Source organism: Thamnophis elegans, chromosome 12, assembly GCF_009769535.1.
Source record: "Thamnophis elegans isolate rThaEle1 chromosome 12, rThaEle1.pri, whole genome shotgun sequence".
Lineage (NCBI taxonomy): Eukaryota > Metazoa > Chordata > Lepidosauria > Squamata > Colubridae > Thamnophis > Thamnophis elegans.
Genome location: NC_045552.1, coordinates 43,391,387 through 43,408,677, shown reverse-complemented (window position 1 = coordinate 43,408,677; position 17,291 = coordinate 43,391,387). Strand labels below are relative to the sequence as shown.

Here is a 17,291-nt window from a genome sequence, read left to right as displayed (position 1 = left end):
GAGGGGCTGCCACAGAGAGGAGGGGCTCAGGCTATTTTCCAAGACACCCAAAGGCCAGAGAAGGAATAATGGATGGAAACTGATCAAAGAGAGATTCAACCTAGAAATAAGGAGAATTTTTTTGACAGAACCAGGGCGAATCGGCAGATTAAGTCTAAGTCACTTTCTTCAGTGCTGTTGTAACTTGGAATGTGGCTCAACAAATGGTTATAAGTTGAGGACTACTTGTAGTAAATGAATAGCAATAGCGCTTAGCACTTAGCCTTATATACTGCTTCATTGTGCTTTACAACCCTCTCTAGGCGGTTTGCAGAGCCAACATATTGCCCCCAAAAATCTGGGTCCTTATTTTATTGACCTTGGAAGGATGGAGGGCTGAGTCAACCTTGAGTCGGTGAGATTTGAACTGCCAAACTGCTGGCAGCCGGTGATCAGCAGAAGTAGCCTGCAGTACTGCACTCTAACCACTGCGCCATCGTGGCTCTTATATGAGAGATACCCAAATATCCAGCGCTTTAAAGGTAACCACTAGTACAGTGGTGGGTTCTGGCAAGTACAGCCTGGTATGGGCGTACCGGTGGCAGCTGGGAGCAGCGGCCACTGTACCAGAATGGTGTTTCGGTGGGCCCATCCACCCGCCCACATTCCTTACCTGTGCGGCGAGGTTGCACAGCGTACGGCACCTGTGCAACCTTGCCGAGCAGCTGGGGTGTCGCAGGGTGGTCACGTGCTTACACCCGAGGTGGACGTCCAGCCCGGCCACAGCGTACCAGTTGCAATGGGATCCAGAACCGACCACTGCACCAGTACCTCGAATTGTACCTGGGAGCTCACCAGTGACCAATGCAGGTCACACAAGTGGTGTTAACACTTGCCGTGTGCCTGGCACAATTTACAACCGACATAGCATGCAAAAAAGTTGCATGCTCCTAACAAGAGATACACTTTTTTTAAACATGGTTGTGGGGTGGGCATTGAATTACACTGGAGAACGGCTATTGAATGCAACAATGAGCAGTACTTTTCAGTAGCAGCTCCGACCCTCTGGAACGATCTCCCCGTGGAGATTCGTACCCTCACCACCCTTCAGACCTTCCGCACAGCCCTCAAGATCTGGCTATCCCGCCAGGCCTGGGGGTAAAGACCATAGTCCGCCCCCACCCGAATGTTGTATGAATGTTGCTTGATTTTAATTATACATTGTGTTTTTATGTTATTGTATGTCTTTCCCTCCCATACAAGTTGTTAGCCGCCCTGAGTCCCCTCAGGGAAAAGGGCGGCCTATAAATAAACTCAACTATAAATAAACTCAACTACAAATAAACTCAACTACAATGGAAGGAGCCTACAATGAGATAGTTCCAGAGAGGAGAATCATAGCTGAATTTACCCTGCACATTAATTTGTATGCCTGGTTAACAAAACAAAACTGCCATCACATGAATGATTTAAGCCCCATTTAAAATTTCCAGCACACATGAAACCTTGTATTATGCATGCAGTGCAGAGTACTATGGCGTTTTCAGACACAGCATATCTCACATGGCCACACTGTAGTAGCATGTGCCATCTCTCATTCGTTTCCTGCCTTCAGCATCAGCCTTGGCACATCTGATCTCTGTTTCCTATTGCCGTTCTTACTTGTCACGGTTCCTTTGAGTTGTGGTTTCCATACACCTGGCACAGTGGTGGGAAAGGCAGATGAGTTGTTAGCACAACGAGGTGAGAATTATCTATCACATCATATTGCCGGGCTAAAACTGGTGGGAGGCGAGTGGTTTTTGTGTTGTTGTCGGGTTGTTGGTTTTTTTTTTTCCATTTGTTCCATCCGAAAATAAAATTGGAAAGTGGGTGTGCAGCAAATGTGAGAAGAGCTTGGTTGGTTCTGAGTTAGGTTTATAATGATTCAACAGCATCATTTCTTTCAAGATGCAGCCCTTCATAAGGCAGAGTAAAACAACTGCCTCCAATAAAAATGGTGGGGAACCAGTGGAGCCGTTGCGAGGCAGATTCTTACTCTCCTTGACATGGAAGTAAAATCTAGTTGCAAGTTGATGTGTTTGCACGCTGAAAGGGATTAGGGCAGGGGTGTCAAATTTAAGGCCCGCAGGCCGGATCCGGGCCATGGGGTGCATAGATCTGGCCTGCGGGGCTGGGCTGAAAACAACAAAGGGGGCTGCAGGAGGCCGTTGCAGCCAAAAACAGGATGCAGGAGGGCTACATGCAGCCCCTCCCCCCCTGGGTCTGTTTTTGCTGGCAGAAGGCTATCAAAAGAAACTTAAAACAAAACAAAAGGAGAAATGCCTCCCCTTTTAGCATTTGAGTGTGCAAGAAGGGACAGGAAAGGAGAAAGGGAAAGAGGAAAGAAAAGGATGGGAAGAGAGCAAGGAAGGAAAGAGAAGGAAGGAGAAGGAAGAGGGAAGGAGGAACAAAGGAAGGAAGGAAGACAGTAAGGAGAGAGATTATAATGAGAGGGAGGGAGAGAAGGCCTGCCTTAGCACTTGGCTGCCACAGGTGCCCCCGATACATGTTCCATGTCATGCCCACCATGCTTCCACCTACCCACCCAGCTCTCCAAGGTCAAACACAACCCTGATGCAACCCTCAATGAAATTGTGTTTGACACCCCTGGATTACAGCACTCCAAAAAAACAACAACCCTGAGTTGCTTTCAACTTTTTAAAAAGTGCAACTCTTTTATGCTGCTTCCCTCAAGTGGGGGAATGAAGAGAGCATCTAGAGAGTATTTTAAGATATATATCTATATCTATAAACCCGCCATCCTGGGCCCAACGTTTGGGAAGCCAGGCTCTGCCTGTCACAAGCCAGGACAAAGGGTGAGTGATGGAGGAGTAACACCTCCTTAAAAAACCTTGGTCCAGCTGGCCCGGCTGGGAGCACATCGTAAGGGCCCCTTTCCAGGGTTACAGGAGAAAACAGTCAATGGTTTTGAAGGTGGAAGAGGGGTCTATGCCCCAATGGCAGATAAAGCAGCAGAAACATCTTCTAGGAGAAGGGAAGCTCTTGATGACAAACCTCCATTGCCTTGTGGCTACATCCACTACTGGGAAAGGCTTCAGGAGTCAACCTCTAGGCAAAATCCGGAGCCGGAGTCCCAGAAGCAGTTCATGATTGTGTACAACCATGTTCTGGTAACTCCTGCGATGCAGCTGAAACCAATCGTATATGCTCTGCCGTTCCATTGGACTACTTCAGCGATGTGGAGAGGGGAGAATCTGCTGCTTGGGTAACAGTCTATCCTCCATATTAATCTACCCAGGCCTCGTGCTCTAGGAGAGGACACTCCAGCTTTGAACTCTTTCCAGACCACGATTCCATAGTCTTTCAAGACTGAAGGATGCTAATGAATGATCTATCTATCTATCTATCTATCTATCTATCTATCTATCTATCTATCTATCTATCATCTATCTATCCATCCATCCATCCATCCATCCATCCATCCATCCATCCATCCATCCATCCATCCATCTATCTATCTATCTATCTATCTATCTATCTATCTATCTAAATCTAAGCCTTTTTTTGCCCCACAAATTATTTCATCTATTTTTCCATTGTTCTCAAGCTACATTTCAGAAAGACTTTACGCACACATACAGTACCATACACATACAAATTTATTAAGGTACAAAAAGGATTTTATAAATTATTTCAGACATACTTAAATTAACAGTTCACATACTGTGGGCATTTACAAAATAGAATTGCAATGCTAGAAAACTGAGTGTTGCTTCATACCTTTTTATCAAAGAGATATCAAAAAGAAGCACACCTTTTCTCTCTTTTCATCTCTTGTCCCTTTTCCATCCCATATGCGACTATCTCTCAAGAGGATTTATCCTTCCAATAATGTCTGGAGTGGGTTATTGTTGTCAATGAGGTATAAAGTATGAGAATGCTGTTAAGGAGGGATTTGGACTAGAGATCACACAGGCCAGAAATAGAAGAAAGAATGAGAAAGAAACTGAAAATAACTCCATCTTGATTTTCTTAGCATCAAATGGGACAGAGAGAAACATGGGCAGTCTTTCAAGATAGACGTGAACCCCTTGAGATAAGTAGTCTAGATTGAGGAAGAAACATAGCAAGGATTCCTGGAATCCTACTTTATTGTTGTAGGATATATCTATTCTGACGTAGGCTTCCCAAGAGCATGAAGCAAAGCCTTATCCTGACAAAAAACCTTTTATTAATTTACTGTGAATTCTGCTCATTCACATCCAGCAACTTCTTTCAAGGGAGGATTTACAGCCACAGACCTTCTCTGGCTTGGAGAACTGCCAGGCCGAGATCTGCAAAACTTAACAAGGAGTCTCGGAGAGTCATGAACCAATTAAGCAAATAATTATGTCCTGCAAACTTCAGTCCCCTTATGTTCCTCTTTTATTTCCTCTGGGAGGGTCCTTTCATCGTCCACCTGTGGCCTTACTCCCAAGTCAACCCCTGTTCTTTAGCTGTCCCCTTCGTCTGGTAACTCTGCCCATGCGCACACTGGGAACAGGCTCCAGCTGTTCATCTGCCTCACTGATATCTGACTCTGAAGGCAGCTGATAACTGGCCTACGGCTCTGGCCCCCTCTCTGCCTCCGATGCAGAGCCCTCATCAGAGCCTTCCCCAGACTCCAGGACTGGCCCATCTTCCTCCCCAAACTCCTCACTGTCTGAATCTGCTGCCAGCTCTGCTGGAAGGCTACAACAATATCAGAATGTTGAAAGTCTATCTAGGCTTCTCTCTATTCCATGTTAAACTAAACAAGACAGCATTATTTTGAGTTTTATCCCCATGCTTGCTATATGGGCCAATTGGAGGAGTATGATAGTGAAATGTTTAAAATATGTGATTTCCCCCCTAAGTTATCATGGCATCAAATAAAGATGTTATCAGCCCCACCCCATCCATAATATGAGTTTCCTATCGATCACTCAGCCTCGACTATACTTATTTCCGATGGCTCCTTTGCACGTCCACATCGCATGTTATGAAATTGAATGCTGTCCTGTAAATCTTGCCTTGAAAGCCGCCTTCGAAACTCATCTGTGGTAAAGTAATAAATTATAGGGTCGAGACATGAATTTAAACTGGCAAGACACAAGGCAATTGCGTGGAAGACCAAAATAACCTTTCGGGCATAAGAATCTTCTATCGTTTGGGACTTGACCAAGTAATTCAGAGGGAAGCTGACGTGATAAGGCCCAAAGCAAATCAAAAATACAATGGCACAAGTCAGGATCATCTTCAAAGCTTTCTGTTTCTCCCCAAGGTCTTGGGAAACAGAGTTCTTCTCTTGGAGAGATAAGATGGTCTTCCAGGAACAATACAAGATGATCAACAGAGGGGTCACAAAGCCAACCAGCTCACCTAAGGACAACATTGCTATTGGGATGGGTCCATCTGCATTGTTCAAGGGCAGGTCCGCAAAGCATTTATTGTTGGCGCAGGTCTCGTTGGAGGTAAGACGCAGGAGAGGGAAGGCTAAGCAGCCAACGCAAACCATAACCCATCCAACAATGCAGATGTACATGTCGTAGATGCGCTTGCAGTCACTGAACTTCAGAGGGTGCATGAGGAACTGGAACCTCCTCACACTGATGCAAACCAAGAAGTAGATGCTCGCATACATGTTGACGTACTTGAGGTAGAAGCAAAACATGCAAAGTTCCTTCCCCAGGTGCCAGCTGTTGGACAGGTAATAAAAAATCCTTAGTGGCAGCGATAGAACTTGGGCCAAGTCTGCAATTGCCAGATTGATCATAAAAATCACGGCCCGTTTAGTTTCTTTCATATATCCGTAGAAGACCCAGAGAGCCAACACATTCCCAATCAGCCCAGGGACCAGGATGATGGTGTACATGATGGCGTAGAAAGGTTTCAAAAACTCCTCTTCGTTATGGCTTGAGTCATTGGCTGCCATGATTTTCCTGGTGGAAGTGTCGGAGCGGCTAGGAGGAAGATAAGGAGATGATCCAAAATTGTTGCTATCTTGAATTCTCAGGGGAAGGATGTGAAAAAGCTATCACCTGAGTGGAGGCGCTGCGTCTGTGAAAGCTGGACACCGTCTGGTTTTGCTGCATCGTCTTTTCTTTTGCAAGCTTGCAAAAACAGATTTTTCTGCAGTTTCTTTGTAGGGGAAATCAATTTAAAAAAAATAATAATCAGAGGATTTAGGATCTTTTTTCTTCTCTGATTCTTCTATGCTCGTCTTTGGGTCCTCTTTCAGCTTTCTTCATTGTGTTGAGTTTGATTAGGATGATTAGCTTGTTTGATGATGGGATCCGGTTGATTTTGGAAGAAGCTTTATCCCAGAGTACTCGCTCTCAAATAGGTTTTGTTCTTGAGTAAAGGGAAGACAAATAAATCCCAAAGGTACATTGCGGATAAGAGGCAAGGAGAACCAGGTATCATCTGAAACATCACAGCCACCACCCATGCAGAGAACTTCTCTTCCTTTCCGACTGTCATACCAAAAAGGACTTTGATAGCTGTTATTCCACAGTACCCCGAAATTGGAACACCTGCAAGTGAAGAAAACACAAATAAGAGTTTATGGAGTCCTGTGCAATGAAAAATATCTCAAAGTTGGCTTGGTTCCATCAACCATCTCCATCTCACCTCTGTTGGATACATCAGAGGAAGTTGTAACTCCAAGGTCCTCTCCTTTGACGGAGCTTACACCAAGGGCTACATGGCCTCCCCTCCCAACCTAACCTCGCCTTCCTCAGCAGACATTCTACCTGCCAGCTTCAGAAAGAAAGATGATAAAATAAAGGTGCTTCTATTCAGATTGGGATTGTTTGGGAATGTCTCCTGGGGTGGGCGTGGCCAGGAGGGGCATGGCCGGCTCATCACCACTCATATCGGGGACAGGCGCACCTCCCAAGGTCCATTTTCACTGGCAGAGGTTTCGCTATTTCGGGGCAGCCGAAAACGGAGCTCGGGAGCCCTTTTTGCTGGCAGAAGCCCCACAGGACAGTCCTTCGCTCTTTCCAGGGTGACCCCATGGACGGGATCTAAGTACCCCATGGGCCAGATTTGGCCTGCAGGCCTTGAGTTTGACACCCCTGGTGTAATCTTGCTGTATTTCTTATTCTGCTTTATTGTATGAGTCAGATTACACAACCTATCAAGTCTTTAACAGCGAATTCCAGTGCCGTTAGTAACAAAAGCTTCTAAATGTCTCCCTTTCTTTGATTGTGATAGATGAAGTCCATTACTTAATGTTCAGTGGTTTGAGGAAAAACATTAAGCCAATGGCTCTTTCAAACTTTCTGTCACGGTTAGCTGAGCCATAGTTAAGTCCTCTGTTATATAAATAGCCAAGGTTTGATTCCCGCTCTGAAGGTTTTTCAATGATTAATTAAAATGCAAAGTGCTGTATCTCATATTATTCTACTAAATCACTTCCCTCCATAATGTGCCTTTCAAACATGCTGTTAACAGCTAGTTGACAAGTCTGAAAATATAGTCTCACACAGTTGGAGGGACTCGGCATGAAGAAAGCTAGCATAAGGAGTGTCTCCTGGAACTCAATTGGTAGGAACAATATAAAGCAGCAGAAATATTATACCCCATTGCATTATACTTAGCATCTAAGAGTCTATAATTTGAAGTATAAAGAAATGGGGTGTAATTCTTTCTGCTGCTTTTTCACATCACCACCCCCAGGCACATAATGTTATACACATCAGCTAAATTCACATTATTTGCAAAACACTAAACATAGATTAAGAACATCTACTGACTGTTGCTATACCATATATAATGCCAACACAAGAACCATAAGCAGTTGCCACTGGGCTGGGGACGGAGCAAGGGATTGCGAGATTGGCTGGGAAACTGTCATAGAATGTTGAAATAGCAACAGCATTTAGCAATGGCACTTAGACTTATATACTGCTTCACAGTGCTTGACAGCCCTCTCTAAGTGGTTGACAAAGTCAGCATATGGCCCCCAACATCCTCATTTTACCCGACCTCGGAAGAATGGAAGGCGGAGTCAACCTTGAGCCTGGTGAGAATTGAACTGCCAGCAATCGGCAGTCAGCAGAAGTAGCCTGCAGGAGGGCATTCTAACCGCTTCGCCACCATGGCTCTCTGAAATGGAGATTACATGACTGTAGCTGCAACGTAGCAGTAGCCAGTAACACTGAAGCAACCAAATGTCATTCTTAGAGACTTGTGGATTCTGGATATTGGACACATTCTGTAAATTATTTTTCCCAGTTAAAGGTGATGTCAAGGAGAGTTTTAGCAGTATATAGATCACAATTATTCTGCACTCACTTCATCATAACCAATATTGTGTATTTATTTTGTACAATGACAATAAAGGCTATATACAGTATATATCATTGTATCCTCATAACAAGCCTGCTAGTGACTGGATTAACATCACCAAGGGAAAAAGAAATGCAAATGGATGAGCTGATAATGGGAAAACGACAACTTAGTCGAAAAGGGGCACAAGAAAAAAAAATCACAGTCATCTAAGGCTCGATTCTATTTAATGTAGAAAATTTAGTGGGCTTCCAAGGTTATTAGAACAGAATAGAGCTGGAAGGGACCTTGGAGGTCTTCTAGTCCAGCCCCCTGCTCAAGCAGGAAAACCTATATCACCTCAGACAAGTGACTGTCTAGTCTCTTCTTAATAACCTCCAGTGACGGAGCACCCATGATTACTGGAGGCAAGCAGTCCCACTGGTTAATTGTCCTCACTGTTAGGAAGTTTCTCCTTAATTCCAGGTTGCTTCTCTCTTTGATTAGTTTCCATCCATTGTTTCTTGTCTTACCCGCTGGTGCTTTGGAGAATAATTTAATCCCTTCTTCTTTGTCACAGCCCTTCAAATACTGATATCATGTCACCCCTAATTCTTCTTTTCTTTGGACTAGCCTGCAGCCGTTCTTCATATGTTTTCATCTCCAGGTCTTTGATCATCTTAGTTGCTCTTCTCTGAATTTCTTCCAAAGCCTCAACTTTGGAAAGTCTCAAATGTTGAGATAGAAGCTGCAGCAGTGCCCTTAAAACTCCCATTTTTAATGGCGCACAGCCAGAGGTAATATGCTGATGCTGTAAACCGCTTAGAGAGGGCTGTAAAAGCAGGTTGAAGCGGTATATAAGTCTAAGTGCTATTGCTATTGGTTTTTGATGGCTGCCCTCTAGATTTTTTTTGACCAAATGTTTAATTACCAACTACTATTATTCTGTGTTTTATCATGCCTTATTTCCTGGACATTCAACACAGGAAACTTTAACGCTTTTAATTTTTTAAGGATCCTCATTGGGCTTCCATTGCGGCCCAGAAGAATTCCTGTAAAATAAAATAAAAATGCTAGAAGCTACCTTGGGCTTTGCAACAGGGACTGTTTACTGTTGGCTTCCTTGGCAGTTTCTTGACTGGGGTATTGTTTACTTGATTGTTGGCCTGATGTTAATCTTGGAGTTCATCTATGCCGATATGGGTGCTGCTCAAAAGGGAGCAAAGCAGCTCTCCATCATCAATCAGCACCCAGATCAGCATCGATTAACTCCAAGGTTTAACATCAGACCAACAATCAAACAACCGAAACCACAATCAAGAAACTGCCAAAGAGCCAACAGGAAACAGCCCAATCAAAGAACCTCTAATATCACCCCCACCAGTACTCACCAGAATATAAACTGAGAGCAAACTTACCTTACTAACACTGATGATGTTACCTACTTTGGTGATGAAATGTTCGTGAGAAAACAAACAAGCCCAGGACCCAGAGGTTGGTTCCTACCAGTTCGCACCTATTCGGTAGAACCGGTTCATCAAATCTACCGAACCGGTTAGAAGAGGTTCCACCAGTGGACCTGGAAAGCAGGCCACACCTACAGAAGAGGTTCCAAAATTTTTTGAAACCCACCACTGACACACACACACACACACACAGACTGACACAGAGAGAGAGAGAAAGAGAAAGAAAGGAAGAAATAAATGAAGAAATAAATAAAGTAAAAGAAAGAAAAAGTGAGATGAAAGAAAAAAAGAAAAAAGGGACAGAGAGACAAAAGGAAGGAGAGAGAGAGAGAGAGAGAGAGAGAGAGAGAGAGGGGGGGGGAGGGAGAACACATGACCGGCAAGCCACTCCCACCAGGTCACATGAAACCCACCACTGCCAGGACCCCTTCAGGACGTTCAGCTATTATTATACAAGGGTAGTTTCAATGTGACCTTGTTACCCTTTTAAAAGATATCAAGTGTAATCCAAGGATATTGTGGGCAGACTCAGGTTGTCTTTCACAGACACACAAGAGTCCAAAAATAAAGAAAAGTGTCTTCTCTTGAGTTGGCCAAGAACATTGGCAAATGTTAGGTAAAAGACTCCATAAGTCAGGCCTGCAGCCATCTTTTCTTTTGGATCTTTGGCCTGCCACACTTTCTATTATTCTACTATGCATTTTCTATTGTGGGAAAATGGGAGGGAGGATTGTATGGAGTTAGATGCTATGTGGCCATAACAAAATTCTTTCTAGAAAGCCAAGGTCATCCTTTGCCTCTGCACCTGGCCAGAACTGGACGGGTGGAACTGCCAGGATAGCAGTGGAATATTGGACCATGTGGTGGGCTTGTGGGTGTAGGACAGTGGTGGGTTTCAAATTTTTTTAGAACCTCTTCTGTAGGTGTGGTCTGCTTTGTGGGAGTGGCTTGCTGGCCATGTGACCGGGTGGGAGTGGCTTGGCAGTCATGTGACTGGGTGGGTGTGGCCAACTTGTAAAATGTGGTGAAACTCACTTAACAATGCTCTTGCTTAGCAACCAAAATGTTGGCTCAGGAACTCTGGCACTGAAATGTGCAAGTCTTAAAGCTGTCAAGTTACAAGACCCTTGCACCCCTAACCCTTTAGAGAAAAAAACCCCAGAGGTGTTCAAACTTGACAGCTTTAAGACTTGTGGACTTCAACTCCCAGAATTCCTCCTCCAGTCATGTTGGCTCAGGAACTCTGGCATTGAAGTGTGCAAGTCTTAAAGCTGTCAAGTTACAAGACCCTTGCACCCCTAACCCTTTAGAAAAAAAACCCCAGGGATGTTCAAATTTGACAGCTTTAAGACTTTAAGGTTTAGATAGGACTCTAGAGGCAGGCGGGGCAATTGGTGAGCCAGCCAATCAGTGAGCGGCAGGCGGGGCAAGCGTGGTGCGGATGGGTGGGGGAGGGAACGGAACCAGTTCTAAACGGCACTGTAGATTTGTGGAACCTCTTCTATAGAAGAGGTTAGAACTGGCAGGAACCCATCCCTGGTGTGGGGGCAAGGTCTTGAACTTTCAACCGGGTGGGGAAAACCAGGAAGCTTTCAGATTCGATTTTTCCCAGATGTGCCAACATGCCTCTTTTAATAAATTGGGAGTTTGAGGAATCCTTTGCCTCGGACTCTGATTTAATTTTGGATGCTATTTGGAACTATGACACTGAGATTAATTTGTCTTTTGGGGCTGATAGACATATTGTGAATATTGTGAACATGCTGTAGGTTGTATTGGCTGGGATTGGTTCATTTATAAAATGTCCAAGTAGCAAAGTTCTAGGTTTCTTTTTTCATTTCATGGTGTCTGTACACCTCTGCCTTCCAGCATAACTCCCACAGGTTTCCACAAATACAACCGAAAACCAGACAATGACACACTCCCCACGGGTAACTATTCCATCACTTCATCTTGTTCCAAAGACTCTATTGAGCAAAATTATTTTGATCCTTTTTCTTAAAGTCAAAAGGACAAATTAAAAGTTAAGAGGACAAGTTACAAGAACTGGGCATGGCTAGTCTAGCGAAGAGAAGGACCAGGGGAGACGTGATAGCAGCCTTCCAGTATTTGAGAGGCTGCCACTGAGAGGAAAGGGTCAAATTCAAATTATTCTCCAAGAACACACATCCCAAAGGCTGTTAGGGGGTGTTTTACCCCCACAGTATTTGTTTCCAGAGAGTAAGTCATATGTGTACCACGTTTGGTTGAAATTGCTTGAGATATTTCAGAGTTATGCTTGAGATATTTCAGAGTTATGTTGGAACATACACACAGAGAGCTGTATGTATGTATGTATGCATGTATGTATGTGTGTGTGTGTGTGTGTATATATATATAAGATTTTTACAACCCCTGGTAAGCCCCAATTATGGGAGGAAGCTAACTGCTTCCATCATCTGTCAATCGGCTCGTCACAAGAGTCCATCACGACAGAAACCCAATATTTTTACTGTTGCCTTTGTTATATTTGTTTTTTTTTAAATTTGTGCTGATAAATAAATAAAGGGAGACTAGTATAGATCTATTTCAAGCTATTTATTTATTTATCAGCACAAATTAAAAAAACCCACAAATATAACAAAGGCAACAGTAAAAATATTGGGTTTCTGTCGTGATGGACTCTTGTGACGAGCCGATTGACAGATGATGGAAGCAGTTAGCTTCCTCCCATAATTGGGGCTTACCAGGGGTTGTAAAAATCTAATAGATACCTTTCACCCTGGCTTTGCTGATAACGGATAAGAGCCTGTGGCCTAATGGCTAAGAACTCTGCCTAGTATGCAATTTAGCCCAGGTTCAAATCCCAGTAAGGGTATGGCTAGCTGATGAGAGCTAAATAGCTTGAAATAGATCTATACTAGTCTCCCTTTATTTATTTATCAGCACAAATAAAAAAATAAAACACACACACACACACACACACACACACACACACACACACACACACATACATATATATATATATATATATATATATATATATATATATATATATATATAAAGAAGTAGATTATTCTGCAACTTATGCAGAGTAACTCATTGGTGAGAAAGGACCTTTGATTACTGGGTCATTCAGGGTCAGATCCTGCTTCTCAAGCTAACTTTCATCACTAAGTTGTTATGAGGATTAAAGGTGGCCTGAAGTGCTAGAGAGTTATATATGTAGGTTGTTTTTAGTGGGAAATGGATTATAAATTAAGAAAGAAGGTAGAGTTAACTCATGCACTACTGTATAAGAAGCTATTTTAAACATTACAAATGCATCTTGTTTCACTTTTGACAATTACCATGATTAAATGCATCTCAAATTCTTGCTTAAATGTAAAGCCTCTTCTATCCATTTGTTTTTCCATGTGGGGTTCCTAACCGAACTGGGATTGTGTCACTGGTAATATTTCAAAAAAAAAAGTTAGCTATGCAACCCAGTGGTGAAATTCAATTTTTTTTAAACTACCGGTTCTGTGGGCGTGGTTTGGTGGGCGTAGCAGGGGAAGGATACTACAAAATCTCCATTCCCACCCCACTCTGGGGTCAGCCAGAGGTGGTATTTGCCGGTTCTCTGAACTACTCAAAATTTCTGCTACCGGTTCTCCAGAACCTGTCGGAACCTGCTGGATTTCACCCCTGATGCAACCACTTCTTCAAAATGGAGAGATGGGAATTTTTTTCTGCTGTAATTATTCCATGGCAAAATTGCAAAGATTTCCAAAAATTGCAAAATAATTGCAAACAATTGCAAATCAGTATAACAAAGAGAATCTCCTCTTTTTTCCAAGTAAAATGATTTCCCCCCCCCCCCCAAAGTTAAGTTCTTTTATCAAGTAGGAAAGCCTTGCATTTAAGCCAGATTTAATCACGGCTTAGAGCAGATTCATTAATTTCAATAAATCTCAGTTGCCCTTTTGACTTAAATAGATCTCTTCTTGTTTTCTTCTGTTCAATCATGCCTAAGTCTCACAAACTGCCTGCTCAAGTCCTTGCAATTTTCTTGGCAATGCTTTTTTCCCCAGAAGGGGTTGCCATTGCCTCCTTTCTAGGGCTGTGAGAGAGTGACTGGCTCAAGGTCACCTTGCTGGCTTTGTACCTAAGATTTTTTCCCCTAGAGCCTAGCCTCATGCCTTAATTACTACATTACACTGACTTTTATATTTACTCTAAGCAGAACTCAGTCTGCAGGTAGCTCTTTACAAATATTTTTAAAGTTATATATGCACATGCATATACATATTCAAGGTGCCAGGAAACATATAGCAACTATTATCAGCAACTGATAATATTACTTCAACCATTTCTTGGCCTCTGTCATAAATTTAGTTATTGATCTTTCCAGAAAGACATCTACATTGAGTCTTGATTGATTAGCCTTTGGGCCATATCAACGCGCAAAGTTCCAGAAACAAATTATTACTAAAATTTGATAAAAGCAATTTAAAATAGAATTTGATAAAATACAATTTAAAAAGAAATTGGAATAAAATGCAATTTAAAATGAAATTGGAATAAAATATAGTCTAAAATGAAATTGGAATAGAATACAATAATTTAAGATATAGATAAAATATGATAAAATTATATTTTGGTGTCACCCCTGCAATCTACCCCAATCAGTCCCACATATGCAGATCTCAACCAAACCATTTTGTTTAAGTATTGTGCGGTGTTAAATGTTATTTTCAGGTTCTGACCATACATAAGGGAAGTTGTTTTGATATGGGGATCCCAATGAGTTATTCTTTTGGTATATGGACCAAGGTATATGTCTCTCACTCCCTTACACAGGTAACAATCTGTATATGCTAATAGGACAGTCTCTGCAAATGCAGAGACGCTCATTGTAGGGCATAGGATGGAATCTCCCATATCTGACCATTGGAAAGAAATAAAGAATCCAACTCCTTTGCCTGCAATTTGAGAAACAGATCACTGTTTAGGAAAGATACTATTGTTCGTACAAATAGATTGAACTGTTTTCAGCATAGCTATTTCAGGTATCTAAATGTATTCCGGTCTACGGATTTTTGAAGTTGTGAAATCTTAGGCTTTCTCAGCAAACGTTTTCCCCAAATCTTCTCGGAGGGACTGTTCCTCTCACTTTATTTTAATTCCGTTTGCAAATGTAAAATGCTTTGACGGAAACCCAACGGAGTTTAAGCAAATGGCTTCCCAACTAATTACAAGAAACACCTGCGAGATAGATAATTAACCACTACATAAAACAAAAGCTTACGAGTCTTACCTTTACAGTTTCTCGCCTGGCTTTAAGCACATTCTTTACATCCTCTGTAAGAACAAAAGTTTGCTGCTACGGTACATGTTTCCTTCTCTGCTTATTTCAGAAAGCAAAAGTGCAGCTCCTCTTTTCACGTGGGACCGAAAGAGGAGATGAAGAGGCGCGGAAGTTAAAGGTGTCACTCATAAACCTCTGAAGTTGCTCTACAGTGGATATATTTTTTTCCAACGTGCAGCGTGTGATTAATACTGAGCAATGGCAAATTTCAGTAAGGAGCATGAAGCAGAACGCACCCAAAATTCACCGTTCTGCTATAGTGGTGGAGTCTATATATAGTCCACTGTTTTCCTCTTTACGGGTGATTGCATAGTAAGAAGAGAGCAGGGGGTCCTTGATTGACATGGCCTGTATGCCACAAAGGATGGCAAACTCATGTCAATGACCCAGGTAGTCCCTGATTTATGACCACAGTTGGGTACCAAATTTCCATCCCTAAGCAAGACATTTGTTAAGTGAGTTCAGCTCCATTTTATGACCTGTCTTGCCATGTTGTTCAGTGAACCACCACAGTTCAGGGGTGAAATCCAGCAGGTTCTGACACGTTCTGGAGAACTAGAAGTGGAAATTTTGTGTAGTTCAGAGAACCGGTTGTGGAAATTTTGAGTAGTTCGGAGAACCGGCAAATGCCACCTCTGGCTAGCCTCAGAAGGGGTGGGAATGGAGATTTTGCAATATCCTTCCCCTGGAGTGGAAAAGGAATGGGGATTTTATAGTATCCTTCCCCTAGAGTGGGGAGGGAATGGAGATTTTACAGTATCCTTCCCCTGGAGTGGGCAGGGAATGGGGATTTTGCAGTATCCTTCCCCTGGAGTGAGGAGGGAATGAGATTTTGCAGTATCCTTTCCCTGGAGGGAGGAGGGAATGGAGATTTTGCAGTATCCTTCCCCTGGAGTGGGCAGGGAATGGGGATTTGCAGTATCCTTCCCGTGGAGTGGAGAGGGAATGGAGATTTTACAGTATCCTTCTCCTGGAGTCTGGAGGGAATGTGGATTTTGCAGTATTTCCCCTGCCTTGCCCAACAAGCCACACCAGGCCCACCAAGCCATGCTCACAGAACTGGTAGTAAAAGAATTTGAATTTCACCACTGCCACAGTTGTTAAGTTAGTAACATGGTTGTTAAGTGAATCCAGCTTCCCCATTGACGTAGCATGTCATATGCTGGTAAAAGGGGATCACATGATCCCAGGGATGCTGCAACCATCACAAATATTTGTTGCAAAGTGTTTGAATGTTAACCATATGACCATGAGGATGCTACAAGGGTTGTCAGTGTGAAAAATAGTCATACGTCCACTTTTTTTCAGTGCTGTTGCAGCTTTGAATGATGGAATGGTGCGGTGGTCTAGAGGTGGAGCTCTCGCCTCAAAATCAGGAGACTGTGAGTTCGATCCTAGGTAGAGGCAGATAGTTCTCTCTCTCTCTCTCTGGACACAATGAGAATATATATCTGCTGCCAACTCCGCATTGACGACAGGTACGGCATCCGGCCAGTAAACACTCAGCTCCATTCAGTTGCCCTGACCCCACCCTGATGCAAGGGATTACGAGTTCATTTTTTAAAAAAAAACGTTGCAGCTTTGAATGATCACTAAATGAACTGTTGTTAAGTCAAGGGCTCTGATTCTAAAAACATCCAATACAAACCATGATAATATTCTGTGTATCATGTCTGGCACAGATTGTATAATACTTGCCATTTGAATGATGACACATGAGGTCCTTGGCCCCCCAAAATAGATACTCATGTCCCCTTCTAAATCTGTCTCTTGCAGCTTCCATTCCTCTTGGTCAAAATACATCACTGTCGTTGTCATCAAATCATCATCATCATGTAATAGTATAAAAGAATAAAGGTAAAGGTTCCCCTCGCATATATATGTGTTAGCCGTTCCCGACTCTAGAAGGCAGTGCTGATCTCCATTTCAAAGCCTGAAGAGCCAGCACTGTCCGAGGACCTCTCTGTGGTCATGTGGCTGGCATGACTCAATGCCGAAGGCGCACGGAACGTTGTTACCTTCCCACCAAAGGTGGTTCCTATTTTTCTATTTGCATTTTTACATGCTTTTGAACTGCTAGGTTGGCAGAAGCTGGGACAAGTAACGGGAGCTCACTCCGTTACACAGCACTAGGGATTCGAACTGCCGAACTGCTGACTTTTCTGATCAACAAGGTCAGTGATTTAGCCACTGAGCCACCACGTCCCTCTTTCTATATA

The 17,291-nt window shown here is 43.0% G+C and overlaps 1 protein-coding gene across 1 annotated transcript; it reads right to left on the bottom strand.

The window, feature by feature from the left end:
- Positions 1 to 4,655: 4,655 nt before the first annotated feature.
- Positions 4,656 to 15,104, bottom strand: GPR174 (G protein-coupled receptor 174). Its single transcript, XM_032228324.1, has 2 exons — positions 15,022 to 15,104; positions 4,656 to 6,536 (listed from the first exon to the last, which is right to left on the bottom strand). The coding sequence occupies exon 2, from the start codon at positions 5,933 to 5,935 to the stop codon at positions 4,943 to 4,945; it is 993 nt and encodes a 330-aa protein (XP_032084215.1). The 5' UTR covers positions 5,936 to 6,536; positions 15,022 to 15,104; the 3' UTR covers positions 4,656 to 4,942.
- Positions 15,105 to 17,291: the final 2,187 nt, after the last annotated feature.

Coding starts and splice junctions, on each gene's coding strand:
- GPR174 (XM_032228324.1), bottom strand. CDS start 5,935: ATGGCAGCCAATGACTCAAGCCATAACGAAGAGGAGTTTTTGAAACCT.